Here is a 20,356-nt window from a genome sequence, read left to right on the forward strand (position 1 = left end):
GGCATATGCCTTGCCATGGTGCTCTACGGCTCCCCCTGCTGTTTTCAAATTGTAAATCGTATAGTAGACATCCTCTGATAACACAGTACTCTTCCCTTAAGATCACATGAAGCCAGTTTATCGCTAACAACGTTTAAAATGCAGCTCATAGTAGAAGAGCAGGATGGGTGAAGGAGTGTGTGTGTGTGTGTGTGTGTGCAGTGAATAGCCCACAGCCAGGCAATGGTGGCTCAGGAACTGGCACACAGTCCAGACCTTGAGCAATGTAGTGCAACAGAGAGAGCATGGTGGCGTTGAATGAAAAATATTTTTCACTTATTTTTAGCTTTGCTAGAGTTGCACACTTTGTTTTGGTGATGAAATCTGCACGTAAACTAAAGCTTTGTTTATTCAACACCTCACCTCTTACTTACACCACACTTGGGTACAAATGCAAATGAATTGCCACTAAAAAGCGCTGCCAGGTCAGTGTTATCCCACGCCCTCCGCCCCCCCAATAGTGTACTGAGTTCCTGTGCTCTCTCGCGCCCCCTGCAGGGCGTGTGAGGAGCTGGTGCGGACGCTGGGCTTCGACTGGCTGCTCATGTTCATGGAGGAGCACCTGCACTCCAGCTCGGTGACGGCCGCCCTCTGGATCCTGGTGGTGCTGCTTAGCAACCAGCCCATCCTGAGCCGCTTCAAGGAGGGCCTGTCCGGAGGAGGCTGGCTGGACCACACCGACTCTGTGCTGACCAACAAGATCGGGACTGTCCTGGGTAAGGCAGGAGTTTGGACTGGGTGGGGACTGGGGGGACCTTGAACCTTGAACTTGGACCTTAACTGCTGCGACTGGTCATTTTGACCAACAGTTTTAGCAGTAAAAAGTAGTTCTGAAATGATTGGCGCTTCTGGTGTCAAACTAGTTTTGACTGTACAGCCCTGTTATCTGATGCTGAGAGGTTTGTTTTACTTAATTTTCCTCCTCTGTCATTAATTCTGACTCCTCCCCCTCCTCCTCATCCCCCTCTCCTCTCCTACTTTCCCCTCTTCCCCCCATCTCGTCTCTCCTCCTCCTCCTCCTCCTCCTCCTCCTCCTCTCAGGTTTTAACGTGGGCCGCAGTGCGGGCGGCCGCTCCACGCTGCGTGAGATCAACCGTGACGCTTGCCACTTCCCCTGCTTCCCAGTCATGCAGGCGCTGCTGCCCAAGCACACCAACGTGCCCGAGCTCTACTTCCTGCTCATGGCCCTCTTCCTGCAGCAGCCCGTCAGCGAGCTGCCCGAGAGCCTGCAGGTACATGTCAGTACCAACCCCTTTAATACTACTAACGCTCCGCTGTGTGTGTGTGTGTGCATGTGTGTGTGAGAGAGAGAGTGTGAGTGCGTGTGTGTGCCAGTCCACACGCAGGTCTGTCTATCTGCACTCCATCTGTCCTCAGCTGTATCTAACAACACTAACTGTGTGTGTGTGTGTGTGTGTGTGTGTGTGTGTGTGTGTGTGACTGGATGAACGGATGGATGGACCCCATACTGTACATGCGTGTGGTTTTGTGTTTGTGCCTGTCTTTGGGGGCTTCTTCACTGTTCCCACCCTGGCTTTTCTATCTTGTCCTGTCATGTCATGTCGTGTTGAGTTGTGAGGATCTGTCCAAGGACCTGAGGTCTGTTGTATCCTCACCTGTCTGACCTCAAACTGCAGCAGCCATCGTCCAGCCTCATGTCCACCCAACTTCATACACTTCTGTGCTGTGTGTTGATCTCATTTGTTTGGGTGGCCCACTATTATACTGTCAACTGTGTGTTGACCATGAGCAATGCAGATCTGTTGACAGTTAGATATGATTGTTTTGAAAATCATTTTGATTTGTTAAATATTATATTGTTATATTCATTTTGATATGTTAAATATTAATTGTCATGTGTTTGTCTATTTATTGTAGGTCATCAAAATCAAGTATTGGTGTACTTTTGTTTTCTGGTTGAAGTGTTTCCATCTGCCAGTTGCCTTTGTGTTTTTATTCATTACATTTCCCCATCACTCTTGATCTTTGGACTAGTCTGCTCCAAATTTGCTGTAATAATGTCTGCAGCTTGTTGTTTACGTGGTGCTGCGTTTATTGCACAAGTGATTTATCGATGCAGATAAATTGCAACACAGATGAAAATCTGCACTGAAATAACATAACATGAAATGACATATTGGGCGGTACAGTGTACTGGCAGTATTTGTCAGGACAAATGAGTGAATTGTCTAGGAATGACTGACAAGATTTTAGGTTAGTTTGTCATTTACTCCAAACCACAGAGCATGAGTAGGGCTATTAGGAATGCATTGAAATGTGTGTGTGTGTGTGTGTGTGTGTGTGTGTGTGTGTGTGTTTGTGAGACTTGCACTGTTGTTTTTTTGCATGCTTGGCTTTTATCATGGCATTATGAAAACCATATGCCGTTATGGAATTATGAATCTGAGGGGTGTGTGTGTGTGTGCGCTTGCGCAGTTTGACCTGGACTCCATCTGGTCGTTCATCTTCGGCGTGCCGGCGTCCAGTGCCACGGTGGTCAACTCCATCCACAGCGTGTGCACCGAGGCAGCCTTCCTTCTGCTGGCCATGCTGCGCAGCATGCTTAACCTGGTGAGGAGACACACACACACACCCACGCACACACACACATATCCGGGAACTCACCTGCACTTGTTCACATACACATAACTTGTATTTATACCTACAAATTCACCCTCATCATGTACACAGATGCACACAGTTATCCAGAAATATGAAGAAATACCCCCCCACATAATGCTCTTATAAACACTCTTACAGACATACTCACTCAATGTCATGCATCATACATATCCCAACATTTCTTTGAGTATGCTTTCATGCCTGTATGCCTGTATGCCTGTATGGATACTTTTCTATGCAGACACATCCACATCAGCACCAGTAGTTGTGTAAGTGAGATCCTCATGCGCGTGTTGAGTGTTGACCGCGTGTGTTGTTGTTGTTCTGCAGCCGTGGCAGTCTGAAGAGGAGGGCTCGTGGCTAAGGGAGTATCCCGTCACCCTCATGCAGTTCTTCCGCTACCTGTACCACAACGTGCCCGACCTGAGCCCCATGTGGCACAGCCCGGAGTTCCTGTGTGCCCTCGCCGCCACCGTCTTCCCCTTCAACATCCGGCCCTACTCTGAGATGGTGCTTCACACAATCCCATTCATTCATTCACCTGTAGTTTGCTCGCTTTCATAGTAGCTTACAGAGAAAGAATGTTTTTGTCATCACCATCAAGTGCAATTTGACCAATTTGATAGTTTGTCATTTTTAGTTAAAATAAAATATACAAAAAAAAAAACAACAGCTCTGTTCAAAATGTATATCATCTGCCTGCTAAGACAGCATCCAAAGTTTTTTCCTCTGCAGGTCACTGACCTTGATGATGAGGCAGGTTCTCCCACTGAAGAGTTCAAGGCCTTCGCGGCCGACTCCGGCATGAACCGCAGCCAGTCGGAGTATTGCAACGTAGGCGCCAAGACCTACCTGACCAATCACCCGGCCAAGAAGTATGTGTTTGACTTCATGCGTGTGCTCATCATGGACAACCTTTGCCTGAGCCCAGCCAGCAAGCAGACTCCCATCATCGACCTGCTGCTGGAGGTAAGGGGACGTGTGAGTGTGGGATGGTGTGAGTGTTTCTTTGTGTTATGATCTGATGGAACACGTGAATTGGTTGGTGGCCATGCTTTTCCTTGATGAAGGGAATTGTGGGTATTGTAGTTTTCCACAAGAGCAGTAGTATTTAGCAGCCACTATGTTGTTCCTCCTCAGGCCTCTCCAGAGCGCTCCACCAGGGCTCAGCAGAAGGAGTTCCAGTCCTACATCCTGGACAGCGTCATGGAGCACCTCCTGGCCGCTGACGTGCTTCTGGGTAAGACCAGCCACTCTCCTGAGGAGTGACCATAGGACACCCACACTCTCATTAGGCAGCTCATGATTTAGTTAGAGCCCCTATTAGGGCTGTCAGTTTACGTTCGAAAATCGATTGCACAATCGATTGGACCAACCATCACAAGTTTCGAAAACTAAAATAGGGAATCGATTTTAACCAAATATGTACACTTAATTTTAAACAAATTAAACAAATAAAAAAGATAGATGTAACAAAACCCACAAACAAGCAGAAAAAGAAAATAAAGAATTCCGAAAATTCCCACCAATTTTATGCACCGGAAACAGCTGTTTCAATCAGCTGCTGTGCTGCTGGTGTTTGCCAAAAAATGGAGGACAACGCGATCAACCTGTGCGACATGAGAGAGTGATAAGCCCCAATAACTTGAGGAGTTCATTATGGAAGCACTTCGGGTTTTGGGTAGATCAAACTATGGAGAAGGACAAAGCGGCATGCAAACTGTGCAGTCGTGAGTTCCTAGTATGTAGCAGAAATTTGTTTGACATTTTTAATCGTAAACACAGCCACGTTGAAGCCTGCTGTAATGTTTTTCACTGATGTTATGGCAGTCCACTCTGCTTATTGTTTTTCGAGAATTTTGCACTCCTGTTTGTCATTGTGCACGAAACTTCACGCCAATAAATCATCAGAAATATTGCTGGCTTGTGCATCTTCAAGCGCCCTCCTTACGTTCGTCCTAATGCCTGTTGTCAGTGGATTGGCCTATTTTTGCCGTTGAAAATGGAAACGTCTTTAGACGTAGAAAATCGATTTTACAATCGATTCAATGAACACTTATGTCTCAAAAATTGAACAGGATTTTGTCACAAAACTGACAGCCCTAGCCCCTATACATAATAATAGAGATTGATTTAAGCAACAATGAAATTCATTTTAGTCTAATTAAATTTGTACACGTCTGAATTTAATCTCGTCTAGGTCTTCTCTGGCTGCCACACTTTAAAGAAATGATTTTGAAATGTACATGAGCTGAATTATCAAATAGATAAGTGTCTTTAACGGTATCCAGGTCTGCCTCTAGAACTGGCATAATAATTTTAGGCTGGCAAATTTTTGGTATTGACCAGAATGCAGACAGACCTCTCAATATGTTTGCTGTGACTCTTCCTCACTGTCACACACCTCCGCACTGTCCATCCGTAGGAGAGGATGCCTCGATGCCCATCACCACCGGGGGCAACTACCAGACACTGGTCAACAACGTCTTCTACTTCACCCAGCGTGTGGTGGACAAGCTCTGGCAGGGCATGTTCAGCAAGGAGTCCAAGCTGGTGGTGGAGTTCATCGTGCAGCTCATCAGCCAGGTGAGACCTGCATAGTGGACTGGGTTTGTTTAAGGTCTGGTGTTAAGATCATGCCAGGATGGCTTGGACAGACATCCTTCACACATTGTAGGTGTCAGTTTCGTGTGCACATACGGAAGGTAATTGGCAGGTAGCAATGCCAGTCTCATTAAAGAAATATTGGCTCAGTTAACACAGCCACACTTATATGGTACTTATATGATGCAGTAGACTGAAGACTATCGAAGTGTCCATAGAAAATGTATTTCCCCTGAGTCATCCAACATTGATAATTGGAAGAGTAACTGCTTACTTTCATGTTTAGTGGTGCAGTTCCTCTGAGATCACTGCCAGATGTTCTGCCTGTGAATATGGCCGTAGAGAGTTGTTTGCTTAAAATAATGTTGTGCCATTTCATTGAAGTGGAAAATCATGTTAAGTTAGTAATGCTTCCCATGCAGTGTTGTGTGTTGTTGTGGGCCTCTGACGTCCACTGCAGAGTCCCCTTCAGTGGAGCTCTTTCACTGGCCCGTTAAGCCTTATGCTTGTCCTTATTGAATTATCAACACGTGTGGCCATTTATGACCCTCCCGTCATCATAGCTAACAAGCTAACGCAACCTTCCTGGTTTGTGTGCTCGCGGGCAACACACAAGGGGTTTGTTCACTGAAGCAACAGAAGTCAAGTTTTTCACTTTGAGCAAAATAAGAAATGTTGAGCTTTTGAGTGAATAAGTGGTTGATTATTGCCCTGATTATTGCCTTGATTTAGTGTATTATACCACTAGTTCCCTTTTCAAATCACATTATTGTAATTGGCTCTTCATTTCTTTTCTCAGGGGTTTGGGCATCTGTGTATGACTCAACCCACTATGCACTTAAGTCACACTATCAACGTTAACTTGACTCATTATCCAGCAGCCCCTTGTCTGAACACATAAACAGTCTGAGGGGAGAAAAATAAACTATGTTGTTAAGTGCAGTAAGCAGAGAGAGGTGCAAGGCATAGACCCCCTGACCCTCCAACCAAAAGTGTTTCCCACCCGCACCAGAATAATGCGGTCTGTATTCTAGAGCAGGAACAAGCATTTAGATTTACGGAATGCTGTGTCATGCTGAGACACACACACACACACACACACACACACACACACATTACATTTAGCAGACACTTCTTGACCAAAGTGACTTACATATGTCGGCTATATTACCAGGGATCACATTGTCCCCGGAGCAACTTGGGGTTAAGTGCCTTGCTCAAGGGCACAACATTGAACCGACAACTTTCAGGCTACTGCACGTTAGCCCAGCTCCTTAACCACAACACTACCACCACACACACACACACACACATATACACACACACAAACACCAAAAAACAAACATTGTATTCATACACAAAAAAGCATCTATTCACACATTCCATACGTATTACTACTAATAAGCTTTTTGGTCTCATGCCCGCTACACATGCATGCAAACACAAACGATTCGAAACACACACACACACTCACGTTCAAAGGTACTCTCTGGTAAATCTGGTATGGATTGCCCAACAAAAACCTTACTGTACTGCCCTTTTTCCTCTTTCACTCCCCTTACCTCTCTCTCTCTCTCTCTCCCTCTCCCTCTCTCTCTCTCCCTCTCTCCCTGTCCACAGTCCAAGCGGCGTTCGCAGGGCTTATCCCTGGACTCCATCTACCACTGCCTGAACCGCACGGTGCTGTACCAGCTGTCGCGTCCGCACAAGACCGTGCCGCAGCAGGTGGCCCTGCTGGACTCTCTCCGTGTGCTCACCGTCAACCGCAACCTGGTGCTGGGGCCCGGGAACCATGACCAGGAGTTTGTGGCCTGCCTGGCACACTGCTTCATGAACCTGCACACCGGGAGGTGAGCCTACATACAGAGAGAGAGAGAGAGAGAGAGAGAGAGAGAGAGAGAGAAGGTCACAGAAGGGGTCGGAGAGGGATTGTGTTTTGTGCCTGTATGTTTCTGGGTTCCATAGGCAGTTTGGCTATGTTTAATAGGTGTTAGTTGCAGCTGCAGTTTGCATCCTGAGTCTCTATGTGAAGACCAACATAGTTTTTGTTTATGTCTTTCTGTCTCCTTCAGTCTTCTGCCCCCCTGTTTATCTCCTTCTCTCTCTCCTTGTTGTTGCTAGTGCTAAAGAAGGAGCTCTCGCCTTGCCTCTGTATAGGGATTTAGTCATTACAGTGCTGTCAAGTGGCAGTCCTCTGCCTAAATGATACTCTGACTGAGTATTAATTCTCTTTCATATCCAAACGCTCAATTATGCATAAATTTTATAGTAGCACAGCATTTGCAGAGCACTTCACTTAAATGTATTCTATTTCAATTTGAATGAGTAGCGTGTTTGGCCTTATGGGATGGTTTAATAGGTGGTTCAGTGCTCTAGCAACAGATGTTCATTTTGTCATTGCAAAGATCCCTTTATTCTCTCAACACTCCTTGTCTGCACTTGAATTTGCTTACTTGAATTGCCTATGCCATTATTAGCAGGTGGACAAACACAGATGTGTTCACAGGGAGCAATATTTAGCATGCAGTGAGCCTCTTTAAAATATACCGACTGACGTGCGTTGTGAGTTGATGATGTCACTGATGCCTTCACTGTGGCCCCTCCTTGCAGCAGCGTCGAGGGATTCGGTCTTGAAGCCGAAGCGAGGATGACCACCTGGCATGTCATGGTTCCGTCGGAAAACGAGCCCGACCCTGTCCACAGCCAGGACCCCAGCGAAGGTGGGTCTGAGATTGAAGCGAATCAAAAAAGCCTATGAAAAGTTTTTCATCACAGAAATGAAATTGAATTGTGACGGTAGACACTAGAAAAGACAGAGCACTCTACACAGCACGGTAATTGACCAAGTAAACACTTCAGTGAGGTAGCACAGCATTTTTCTGATAGGCCTTCTAATTATAACTGTATCTTATTATATTGTTAGTGTTCAGAAAATGGCATAAAAGCCATTTACATTTAGAGAGTAATTGAACTGATGCCTGTGCCTGTGTGTGTGCCTGTGTGTGTCTGTGTGTGTGTGGGTCTGTGTCTGTGGGGGTCTGTGTGTGTGTGGGTCTGTGTGTGTGGGGGTCTGTGTGTGTGGGGGTCTGTGTGTGTGTGTGTCTGTGTGTGTGGGTCTGTGTGTGTCTGTGTGCGTGTGTGTCTTTGTGCGTGTGTGTCTGTGTGTTTGTCTGTGTGCATGTGCGTGTGTATGTGTTTGCTCGTGTGTATGTGTTGGCTTCGTGTGTGTGTGTGTGTGTCTGTGTGTGGGTCTGTGTGTGTCTGTGTGTCTGTGTGTGGGTCTGTGTGTGTGTGTGTGTGGGTCTGTGTGTGTCTGTGTGTGTGGGTCTGTGTGTGTGGGGTCTGTGTGTGTGGGTCTGTGTGTGTCTGTGTGTGGGTCTGTGTGTGTGTGTGTGTGTGTGTGTGAATCTGTGTGTGTCTGTCTGTAGCTGGTGTGTCTGTGTGTCTGTGTGTCTGTGTGTCTGTGTGTGTGGGTCTGTGTGTGTCTGTGTGTCTGTGTGTCTGTGTGTCTGTGTGTCTGTGTGTGTGGGGTCTGTGTGTGTGGGGTCTGTGTGTGTCTGTGTGTGGGTCTGTGTGTGTGGGGTCTGTGTGTGTGTGTGTGTCTGTGTGTCTGTGTGTCTGTGTGTCTGTGTGTCTGTGTGTCTGTGTGTCTGTGTGTGGGTCTGTGTGTGTCTGTGTGTGTGTGTGCGTGCGGTCTGTGTGTGTGTGTGTGTGTGTGTGTCTGTGTGCGTGTGGGTCTGTGTGTGTCTGTGTGCGTGTGTGGGTGTGTGTGTCTGTGTGTGTCTGTGTGTCTGTGTGTGGGTCTGTGTGTGTGTGTGTGTGTGTGTGTCTGTGTGTCTGTGTGTGTGTGTGTGTGTGTGTGTCTGTGTGTCTGTGTGTGGGCTGTGTGTGTGGGTCTGTGTGTGGGCTGTGTGTGTGGGTCTGTGTGTGTCTGTGTGTCTGTGTGTGTGTGTCTCTGTGGTCTGTGTGTGTCTGTGTGTCTGTGTGTCTGTGTGTGTGGGGTCTGTGTGTGTGGGTCTGTGTGTGTGTGGGTCTGTGTGTGGGTCTGTGTGTGTGGGTCTGTGTGTGTGGGTCTGTGTGTGTGGGGTCTGTGTGTGTGGGTCTGTGTGTGTGTGTGTTTACACCAATGCTTACTCATACTGTACATTACAGCATGATTGGATATTGCTTTTGCTTCTCACCATTTCTCTCACTAGGCATTTTCTCCTCTCCTCTCACTAGGCATTTTCTCCTCTCCTCTCTCACTAGGCATTTTCTCCTCTCCTCTCACTAGGCATTTTCTCCTCTCCTCTCACTAGGCATTTTCTCCTCTCCTCTCACTAGGCATTTTCTCCTCTCCTCTCACTAGGCATTTTCTCCTCTCCTCTCACTAGGCATTTTCTCCTCTCCTCTCACTAGGCATTTTCTCCTCTCCTCTCACTAGGCATTTTCTCCTCTCCTCTCACTAGGCATTTTCTCCTCTCCTCTCACTAGGCATTTTCTCCTCTCCTCTCACTAGGCATTTTCTCCTCTCCTCTCTCACTAGGCATTTTCTCCTCTCCTCTCTCACTAGGCATTTTCTCCTCTCCTCTCTCACTAGGCATTTTCTCCTCTCCTCTTTTTGGCTGTTTGTGTTCCCCATCTCTGTTTAATAAAAGTGATTTTTTCTAAAGTTTTTCATACACTGACTCCGTCGTCTGGTGCTTTGGTCACTTGGTGTATCTGCATTGAGTTCAGGCCTCTCAGTTTGCGACCATCAGATTGTCTAACCCAGACCCATATACACACACACACACAGAATATAGAGATACCTGTAGCTCAGGAAGAATGTAATAAGTTATGAATGGGTCAGTTGGGGATACAGGAGTGTGTGATTACCCCACCACTGAAACACCCCGTCAGTCGTTCTCCTCCAATGGCCTGTGTGACCGCCTCATTACGTAACTGCTCGCACAGCTAGCAAATGGGGAAATGGGTAATCTGCACTGTTTGGCAGGCTGGCAGATGTTTGGATGTTTGGCAGAGCGTAGTAGAACAATTTCTTCACCATCCCTGAACAAAAGACTCTAGCTTAGTTCATAATCTCTCTTGTTTGCTCTCCCCCCCCACCCTTCTCTGTCCTTGTAGTCCATGAGAAGAAGTGCATCAGTCGAGGGGAGGCGTTGGCTCCAGCGACCCAGTCAAAGCTGTCTCGTGTCAGCAGTGGCTTTGGCCTGTCCAAGCTGACCGGAGCCCGCCGCAACAAGAAGGAGAACAGCCTCAATAAGAACAACCTCTCTGCACAGGTAACTCACACACACACACACATACAGTACACACATACACATCTGCAAGGCTTAAAGTTCTCAGGGCCGTAATTCACTGTGCCGGAATTCAGGCAACGTCTGGGCCATTTAGGATTGAAATATAGATAATTATACAAAATGGTGTAGAAAATCCCTGATGGCTAGCAGAAAGAGAAATGTCCCTTGCTCTAAGCCCTGTATCTGTTTCCGCTCATTTCCTCACCACGAGGCTCAGCTTTTTCGCCAGATAGGGGGCAGAGAAACGAAATCACTAATTTATCAAGCCTGACAGTGCACGAGACCTGACAGACAGGAGAGATGTCTGAGCTCATAAACTCCATTTGTTGGAGAGCTAATCGGATTTCCTCAGGGATGAGCACTTTCATGTGTGAGTGATTGAGGGAGGAATTTATACAGTAGGAATTTACATGAATGCTGTGTAAAGCAAGACAGTTTTGTATTGGCAGTAATAGACTTTCACTAGTCAGCTATAAGGCTAATTTATAGTCAAAAACAATGTTGTTGACAGATATCGCGGCACTGTAGGCCTTTATAGTTCTGCGCCAGGGACAAAACATCTTGTTTCTATTTTCTAACTTGTACATTTTTTAACATTATTTCTCATCACGAAACAAAAGTAAACAGTCAGAATATGTGACAATGCCTCTACTGGTTCAAATATTTTGCATACACAATAGTTTCTGCGTCACCCCAACAGAGACACATTTTGTCCCTTTTATATATGTGCATATAAATTGTTATCAATTGGGAGCAAATTTCTTCCTGGATATTGATATTCACTATTGGACGTTTCACTGTTCACAGACCAGAACATCCTGCTCATTGTCTCTTTCTACCGTTCTCTCTCTCCACAGAGGCAACAGAATGCTCTGAAGTACGTGACTGACGAGTGGGCCGGCATTGAGTACGAGTTGTTACGGGAACGTGGCCTTTGGGGGCCCCCCATTGGCTCGATCCTGGACAAGTTCCAGCTGGACATGACGGAGGGCCCGTGCCGCATGAGGAAGAAGATGGTGCGCAACGACCTCTTCTACATCCATTACCCCTACGTACCCGAACAGGAGCCCACGTCCAGCAACCACCAGGTGAGCCACCCTCGCCACGTGCCCGCCAGTGCCACACGTTTCGTCCAGCTTTGGATATGTTTTATTTTTTTGTCAAATACAAACACACCATTTAGTGGCGGTCAACAATACATTACGACATCCTGCAACCAGAACTATGACAAGTTGGCCTTTTTCATTTGCTGGTTACTTTAAAAGGAGTTTGTTATGTCTCATTTGTTATGTCTCTGATATTTCCATATTTCACAGGTTTAGAGTTCGTCATCTAAGATCGTAATCTGCAGTATTCACTGACCTAAAACAAAACTTTTGGCCTTTATGTACCAAGTAGTGGTTTTAAAATTAACGTAGCTTTGTGGAAGGTGAGTGCAGTGAAGAAGACAATTAAAAATCCACTGGCCACCAGAACCGTCTAGATAAACTTAACCCAAAGGTTCAGCCTCATGATGTTTGGGAAGGTCAGACTGTATAATTTCATTAGTGTCGTTGTGCTATCTAATTGCACTGAAGGAGGGTTGTGTTCATGTATTCAGTTAGCTGTTAGCATAGAATCTCGACTCATTGTTCCTTCAGTTAAATGTCAAGGCGGGCGCTAGGCTGAAATAGGCCACCAATCTGCACCTGAATGGCCCCCTTTGTCCGAAATGTTAAGGTACAGTACATGACGCAAGTGCATTTTATGCAAGTCAAACCTGGGTCGAATAATTCGTTTAAATGTTGTTGCAACAGTGAACTTGAGCAAATCCTGAACACCCCATTCTTCTGCCTTACATAATTTCCTGTTGACTGCTAGATATTTGGACCCATTAAGTGTTTTGTGTTGCCTGTATTTGTTTATTTTTTGTTCAAGTCATTCTTGGGCTGTTTAATGGAATTTTTTGTTCAAGTCATTCTTGGACTGTTTAATTTTATTTATTCTGTGTGTGTAATTGATTTGATTTGTTTTGTTATCTGTCATGCCAATCACTCAAGTATTTGAAAGTGTAAAGCAATCAGTGATCACACAGCCCACAGTTTTCACTCCCTTCCAACTCAGGCCCTGTGTCCCGTGCCCTTAATGGGAGCTGGCTTCTCCGCCCCTCTCCAGGTATCCGTGGAAACTTGAAAACATTCCGCAAGTCAGCTTTGCATTACGGAGTGATCCGTGCTCTGGTTGTGTGGCAGCATGTTGCTGAAGAATGGCCTGCACAGCTGGCTCCATTTCCCTCACACTCTCTCTCTCTCTCTCTCCATCTCTCTTTCTCTCTCCATCTCTCTTTCTCTCTCCATCTCAGTCTTTCCATCCCTCTATCTCTGATATGGGACTCAGATCTCTGACCCTTGCCTCATAAGGCTTAACAGGATTAGTGTGTTCCCTGTACTTTGATGAAGTATTATCGGTACTGTTCGTCACCTTAAGCCTGAAGCTTGCATTATATAACGGCTGAGGAGAGCAGGTCCTGCCGTGACACTAACCACAGGCCTCTGTTCTTATTGTTTGTTGTGCACACCTGTCTTGTCTGACTGTAGCAAATGGTTTGGATGCAATCAAACAGAAAACAAGGAAGTTTTAGCATAAATCAGTGGTGTGTTCAAATTCGACAAACACTCCCTTTCCAACGTTTGTGGCAGATTTGAATTTGAAGGATTTGGTGTAAACATTCCATTGTGACGGTAACACTTTGGCCAGCTCACGCCCAGCTCCGCTGTATGTTCGCCGAGAACTCAAGGCAAACGTTGGCCCGTGTTTGCGAATTTGAACCTCAGGTGTAGAAAAAAACACTAATATCCTGTGTTACTCTTTGGTGCACTTTACAGTAGAGTTGGAGCAGTTTACAGTACAGACTGATCAGAAGTCTTAAGACCATACTGAAAAATGTTCTAGCAAAAGTTCTATCAAACCACAGAGTAGATAAAGTTAATTATATTGGGTGGTGCGTAAACAATGAGAATTAATTTGCTAGTCAGGTCTTCATGGTGCCCAGGATTGTAAATCAGATGTCTGGCATGTTTGTGCTTGTCTGTAGCCGTGAATGAAGAAACACTCCATTGATGTGAGTAGCTGGTCCCAAGTGGGACCCAGATAGCCCAGCCCTTAAGCCTCTTATGCAGAAATCCACACAGTCTCTTACTGCTGCATGTTTACTGATTAAACACGCGCACACACAAACCCATGTACACACACGAACACAGCAACATATGCAGACACAAACACTCCCTTTCAACATTAGTAGTTCAGTCTATGTAAAGCTCCTGCTAAAGGTTTTTTTTTCCTGTTTAGTTGCTTGGTGTGCAAGACACCACAGCACTGCAGACTCTCCTTCACTGGCTTTGTGTTTGTGTGTGTGTGTGTGTGTGTGTGTGTGAGTGAGTGTGTGTGTGTGAGACAGTGAGAGAGAGAGTGAGTGAGTGAGAGAGAGCGAGTGTCTCTCTAGTTTACATGTTTGTTCAAGGCATTAAGAATGAACACTGTTTGAACTGTTAATGGATGTGATGACAGAGCAATGAGAGGATGTTTGTCCACTCTCAGCCATGCCCTAGCTACCTAGATGATGGAAGAAATTCCTTTAAATGTTAATAGCCGTAGTGAAAAGCCTGTCCTGTCGCACCCCCTATTCCACTTCCATCCAGTTATCCCTACTGAACTATTTAGCCTTCACATAGAGAAACAAACAGGCAAAATAAAGCCAACAAAAAAAAAAAAAACTCTCCATCGTCCATTTCCTGAGGTTGTGAGTGACCTATACCAGTGTCTCTCCCTGACCTCTCCATGTCTCTCTCTGTCTGTCTCTCTGGGCCCTGCGGCTGGAGCAGAAGCCGGTGCGGTACCGACGGGCCATCAGCTACGACAGCAAGGAGTACTACATGCGCCTGCTGTCGGGCAACCCGGGCATGTACCAGCACTCTGTGGACCACAGCACCGAGGGAGAGACCACACTGCACGAGCCCGAGCACGGAGAGGACACCATCGCCAGGGTCAAAGGTACAGAAGCGGGATGGGCTCTGTGTGTGTGTGTGTGTGTGTGTGTGTGTGTGTGTGTGTGTGTGTGTGTGTGTGCGTGTGTGTGTGTGCGTGTGTGTGTGTGTGTTCATTGCAAGTATTAGTATTCCAATTGAGTGTGCTTTATTGATTGTGTATTTGTTAAGTGTAAATGCTCCTGATATTGACCTGCCTTACTTTATATCATTGTGAGTTTTAGCATATATACATATGTATGTGTGTGTATTTGTATATATCCATATGCATGTGTGTGTATCTGTATTTTTATATATATATATATGTGTGTGTGTGTGTGTGTGTGTGTGTGTGTGTAGGAGGAAGGCTCCACTGGGCCTCCAGCTCCACGGCCGGACGGCCAGGCCCGAGGGAGAGTCAGGAGGGCCTGCAGGAGCAGCTGCTGGAGTCAGGAGCAGAGGAGGAGCAGAAGACCGACAACACCACACTACTGCGCCTCCTGGAGGAGGGAGAGAAGGTGCGTGTCTGTGTCTGTGTCTGTCTGTTGATCCATGTGTATGAGTGAGACACATGAAATCTGCAACAATGTCAGATAAAAAATCTGAAGAAGACGCTGTCTATGAAATTGACTTTGTGTATGTGTTCGAAAGAGACACCATCCTCCTTTGAGAGATGGAGGTCTGTCTGTATGTGTATGTGTGTGTGTCTCTACAACTTTCTCCATTTATCTTTGTGTGTGTGTGTGTGTGTGCGTGTGTGTGTGTGTGTCTGAGGCAAAGATTCATCAGGACTCACACTCCCCCCATCCGTCTTCCCATCAGAGACCGTGTGTCTGTCTGTATCTGTCTCATCTGTATGAGTGTGCGTCACAGGGACTGTGCCTGTTCCCAGAGTTGCCCTTCACACAGCGTGCTGGGGCAGTAATGGCTGGTGCTGTGCCCGTGCTCTACCCTCTCATCTTCACACTGATGCAGCACACTCAGAGAGACTCCAAACAGTCACACACAGACACAGCAGAGCTTGCAGGGGGCCCCCAATTAACACCACACACATACACCCCCCCCCACACACACACACACACACACACAGTTACTCACACACAAACACATGTACACACACACAGTTCTCTTTAACAAGCCGCACAAATAGGTCGGCCTGGTTCAAAAACACCCACTGTTCTTTTTCAAGAGAGGCCAAACTCACAGCACAGCTACAGTAAATGCACAGGAGGAATGTGTGTCTGCGTCTGATTCTTCTTGAGAAATAGTGGAGCAACCATCAGAAACCCATGTGGGAACGGACCAGACTGTCTCTCTCTGGGAGAGCCATATGAGTGAGATCAAAGGCACCCATGTGAGGAGAGGCCCAGACCAGTGCACTGACGGGAGGCCCGGCGCAGGCTTAAGACCCTCATATGACTCACACACTGGAGTGGTTCTCAGTCATTTAACCCCATGATGCACCACGCAGCCGTAAAGACAGAGAAAACTAACCTAGTGTTAATATCTAAATCAAATATAATAATAATTATATTATCATATTACTATGCTGCTTAGAGATGTGAGCAATTACTGTCTAGGCTTTTTTTCCGTCTCCAGCTGTGAGTTAATGTCGATGGAAGACGTGCACTGTGGGCTTTGAATTGATGGTTGTGTGTGTGTCTGTGTGTCTGTGTGTGTGTGTGTGTGTCCACAGATCCAGCACATGTACCGATGTGCGCGCGTCCAAGGCCTGGACACCAGCGAAGGCCTGCTGCTCTTTGGCAAGGAGCACTTCTACGTCATCGACGGCTTCACAATGACCGTCACCCGCGAGATCCGCGACATTGAGACGCTCCCGCCCAAGTAAGACACACCTGTGCTTACTGCTGTGTTGTCATTGTGCACTCGAACACACACACACACACATTGGCATTGGTAGTTGTAGGTATAGAGTGCACAGAGTTAAATATATTGGATGATCACACAGAATTGACACACACAGCAGAGTCTGTGTCTTCCATAAGGCTATGCCTCCTATAACTGTCTGAAGGTCAGACACTATTGATTATGTCCACTCCCTGATGCATTAGCCTAGTCCAGTGGATCTATTTATACACAAGACCTTTCCTGAAGCCCTCAGATGTCTCACAACAGGGTTCATTGAATAGAGTAGTGTGAGTTTGTTAATCTCTGTGTGTGTTTTTGCATATTTGAATGTGTATGTTTGTGTGTGTGTTCCTGTGTGTATTTTCCATGCTTTGTGTGTTTGCATCCAAATATTTCTTGTGCGATAACATTGCATTAATTTTTTTTCCTGTCTCTGTACGTGTGTGTGTGTGTGTGTGTGTGTGTGTGTGTGTGTATGTGTGTAGCTTGCATGAGCCAATCATTCCCAGAGGAGCACGTCAGAGCCAAAGTATGCTAAAGAGGACCTGCAGCATTTTCGCCTACGAGGACATCAAGGAGGTGCACAAGCGCCGCTACCTGCTGCAGGTGAGAGAGGAACACACACACACACACACACACACACACACATATATAAACACACACTTACACAAGCCAGACCACCTCAGTGGGATGTTACTTTGCCCATCTGTTTCAGTCCCAGTAACATTCCCTCTTGTGTTGTTTTTCTAGCCAATGGCAGTCGAGGTGTTCTCTGGTGACGGACGAAATTACCTGCTGGCGTTCCAGAAAGGAGTACGCAATAAAGTCTACCAGAGGTACTGTATGGTGTTTGGATGCGCACGTCTACCGTACTGTACATGAACAAGCATGAAGAGTTAAAGAGCCGTAAGAGCTTAATTGTGCCTGTTCTCTGGCAGGTTCTTGGCAGTCGTGCCCTCCCTCGCTGACAGCTCTGAATCTGTGTCCGGTCAGAGGCCCAACACCAGCGTGGAGCAGGGGTGAGCATCGTCCTGCCAAATAACAAACATGTCTCACGTATTACACGGCAAAGTGTGTTGTGTTCGGCCCTCAGTGCTGCCCTCTAAGGTCTCATTGTGTCCTCTCTCCAGCTCGGGACTCCTCAGTACCCTGGTGGGAGAGAGATCCGTCACCCAGAGATGGGAGGTGAGTTCAGGAACCGGCAATGCGGTTAATCCAGCAAACGTGGTCATTTAATCCAGATTTGTGTATTAGAGTTTAAATTAGCATCAATGGATATGAATGACCTGTGCTCGATGTGCAGTTCTGCCCCGATTAAGGGGTCCTGCTACTGTGTTTTTCCTGAGTCTGTCATTTTTAAGGGTCATCCATTGTGGTTTCTCCCTATCAGCGAGGAGAGATCAGTAATTTCCAGTACCTGATGCATCTCAACACTCTGGCTGGGCGCTCCTACAATGACCTGATGCAGTACCCAGTCTTCCCCTGGATCCTGGCTGAATATGATGCTGAGGTAACATCTGCAGTTAATACCTAGGATCTAGTTAACACCATGGTTTATAACTACTCGATAGTTAATAACTCTTTGTAATCTACTGTAAGATGTGATCCATGTTAACTGTATTAGCCTTCATGAAGGCATCCTTATTGAATCACTCACGTAAATCCCACAGGAGCTGGACCTGACCAACCCAAAGACATTCCGCAATCTATCCAAGCCCATGGGCGCCCAGACAGACGACCGGCTCATCCAGTACAAGAAGAGGTTCAAGGACTGGGAAGATCCCAATGGTGCGCCAGCTTGTGTCTCTCTCTCTCTCTCTCACACTCACACTCACACTCACACTCACACACACACACACACACACACACACACACACACACACACACACACACACACACACACACACACACGTAGCTACCATCTGCTGCCATTTCAAAATGTGTCTTATCACAATGTTAAAGTGGGTCTGATTGTTTGTTTGTTTGTTTGTTTGTTTGTGTGTGTATGTGTTTTCCCCTCAGGTGAGACTCCTGCCTATCACTATGGCACTCACTACTCCTCAGCCATGATCGTGGCGTCCTACCTGGTGAGGATGGAACCCTTCACCCAGATCTTCCTGCGCTTACAGGTGAGACCACACCACTCCAGGGACCACCGACACTGGCTGAACACTCTGTTTAAACATCTACAATATAGTAGCTTTTGTTACTGTAACCACTTGTATGAGACTACAACAATGCCCAAAAATACTTCTGGTCTATCTATATGAAGTCAGGCGGTGGTAGCGTATTGACTAAGGAGCTGGGCTAGTATGCAGTAGCCTAAAAAAAGTTGGTGATTCAATAACCGGCTCCACTTAAGCAAAGAACTTAATGGCCCTTGTAATATAGTTGACATATGTAAGTCACTTTGGATAAAAGTGTCTGCTAAAAGAATCAACGCAAATGTAATGCCTGGGAGGCTGTTGTAGTGTTCAGCATCTCCTGAGTGTGTGTTGTGTTTTTAAGGCTGTTGTAGTAGGGTTCAGCGTCTCCTGAGTGTGTGTTGTGTTTTTAAGGCTGTTGTAGTAGGGTTCAGCGTCTCCTGAGTGTGTTGTGTGTTTTTAAGGCTGTTGTAGTGTTCAGCATCTCATGCGTGTGTGTGTTGTGTTTTTTAAGGCTGTTGTAGTGTTCAGCATCTCATGCGTGTGTGTGTTGTGTTTTTTAAGGCTGTTGGTGTTCAGTATTGTGTTTTTGTTTGTGTTCAGCATTTATCTTTGTTTTTAGTTCAGGGCATCGTGTGTTGTGTGTTTTTAAGGCAAGGGTTCAAGCACAGCTGGACTGTTTTTATGAGCAGCATCTCCCCATGTGTGTGTGTTGTGTTTTGTTTGTGTTTATCTTTGTAGTTTTGAGCAGCTGTAGTTTACGAGTTTAAAATACTTCTTGTATGTTTGTGTATTTTGGACCACATAATGCAGTTATTTATGTTTTTTGTGGGTATGAATATATTTCTAGTATGGTTGTCTGTGTTTTGTTTTGTTTTGATTTGATTTATAAAATATTAAAACAGCGGTGCAGTAGACCACATAAACTATGGGAAAAATGGACTTCTTCTATGCACTTTATTTCTGTCTGCTGATGTATAAACAGTTAGGCAATCCAATACACACACACACACACACACACACACACACACACACACACACACACACAAACAGAAAGTTCACACACACACACATTGCAAAAACAGAAAGTTCCTCACCCGCTCTGATGCCTCTGTTTCTGTTTGGCCATGGTTGCAGGGAGGTCATTTTGATCTGGCTGACCGGATGTTCCACAGCGTGAGGGAAGCCTGGCTGTCTGCCTCCAAACACAACATGGCCGACGTCAAAGAGCTCATCCCTGAGTTCTTCTACCTCCCAGAGTTTATGCTCAACTCCAATAACTTTGACCTAGGTTAGATGCCTGTCCACACTCCTCTAGGACCACACACACACACACACACACACACACACACAAACACACACTTTCTCTCTCTACTGAGTGTGTGTGAGGTCTCTTTGGTCTAAGTGTGTGTTGTATGCTGGTAATCTCTGCAGGCAGCAAACAGAATGGCACTAGGCTGGGAGACGTGATTCTGCCTGCCTGGGCTAAAGGAGACCCGCGCGAGTTCATCCGCGTGCACAGACAGGTGGGCACCACCAGCCTCCTCTCATGCTCTCACACACAGGCCTCTTGGGCTGCATGCATTCCATATATATAAGAGCTTTATTTACTATTATAAATGTATAATCTGATGGTATCATGAGTACACATTTGATAGTAAGTAATAAATATATTGCCGCCTTATAGCCTCACAGTTCTTTTAATTCAAATAACTTTTGTAATACATTGAACCTACAGTATTAAAGACAATACCTCTCTCCCTCTCTGTCCAGGCCCTGGAGTGTGACTATGTGA

At 46.2% G+C, this 20,356-nt stretch overlaps 1 protein-coding gene across 1 annotated transcript in view; it reads left to right on the forward strand.

Moving 5' to 3' along the window:
- Nucleotides 1-20,356, forward strand: part of wdfy3 (WD repeat and FYVE domain containing 3) — a 96,927-nt gene that overhangs the window by 61,151 nt on the left and 15,420 nt on the right. The window contains 27 exon segments of the mRNA XM_048243446.1: nt 538-755; nt 1,081-1,277; nt 2,476-2,610; nt 2,992-3,171; nt 3,397-3,630; nt 3,802-3,901; nt 5,087-5,247; nt 6,886-7,115; nt 7,876-7,985; nt 10,372-10,529; nt 11,302-11,322; nt 11,357-11,635; nt 12,651-12,701; nt 14,408-14,576; nt 14,916-14,950; nt 14,953-15,066; nt 16,245-16,393; nt 16,903-17,023; nt 17,168-17,253; nt 17,356-17,436; nt 17,548-17,602; nt 17,808-17,927; nt 18,088-18,205; nt 18,440-18,546; nt 19,699-19,852; nt 19,996-20,087; nt 20,335-20,356. The exon segment at nt 20,335-20,356 is cut by the window's right edge and continues 191 nt beyond it. Of these exon segments, the coding sequence (XP_048099403.1) occupies nt 538-755; nt 1,081-1,277; nt 2,476-2,610; nt 2,992-3,171; nt 3,397-3,630; nt 3,802-3,901; nt 5,087-5,247; nt 6,886-7,115; nt 7,876-7,985; nt 10,372-10,529; nt 11,302-11,322; nt 11,357-11,635; nt 12,651-12,701; nt 14,408-14,576; nt 14,916-14,950; nt 14,953-15,066; nt 16,245-16,393; nt 16,903-17,023; nt 17,168-17,253; nt 17,356-17,436; nt 17,548-17,602; nt 17,808-17,927; nt 18,088-18,205; nt 18,440-18,546; nt 19,699-19,852; nt 19,996-20,087; nt 20,335-20,356 (3,497 nt within the window).

Source organism: Alosa alosa, chromosome 5, assembly GCF_017589495.1.
Source record: "Alosa alosa isolate M-15738 ecotype Scorff River chromosome 5, AALO_Geno_1.1, whole genome shotgun sequence".
Taxonomy (NCBI): domain Eukaryota; kingdom Metazoa; phylum Chordata; class Actinopteri; order Clupeiformes; family Clupeidae; genus Alosa; species Alosa alosa.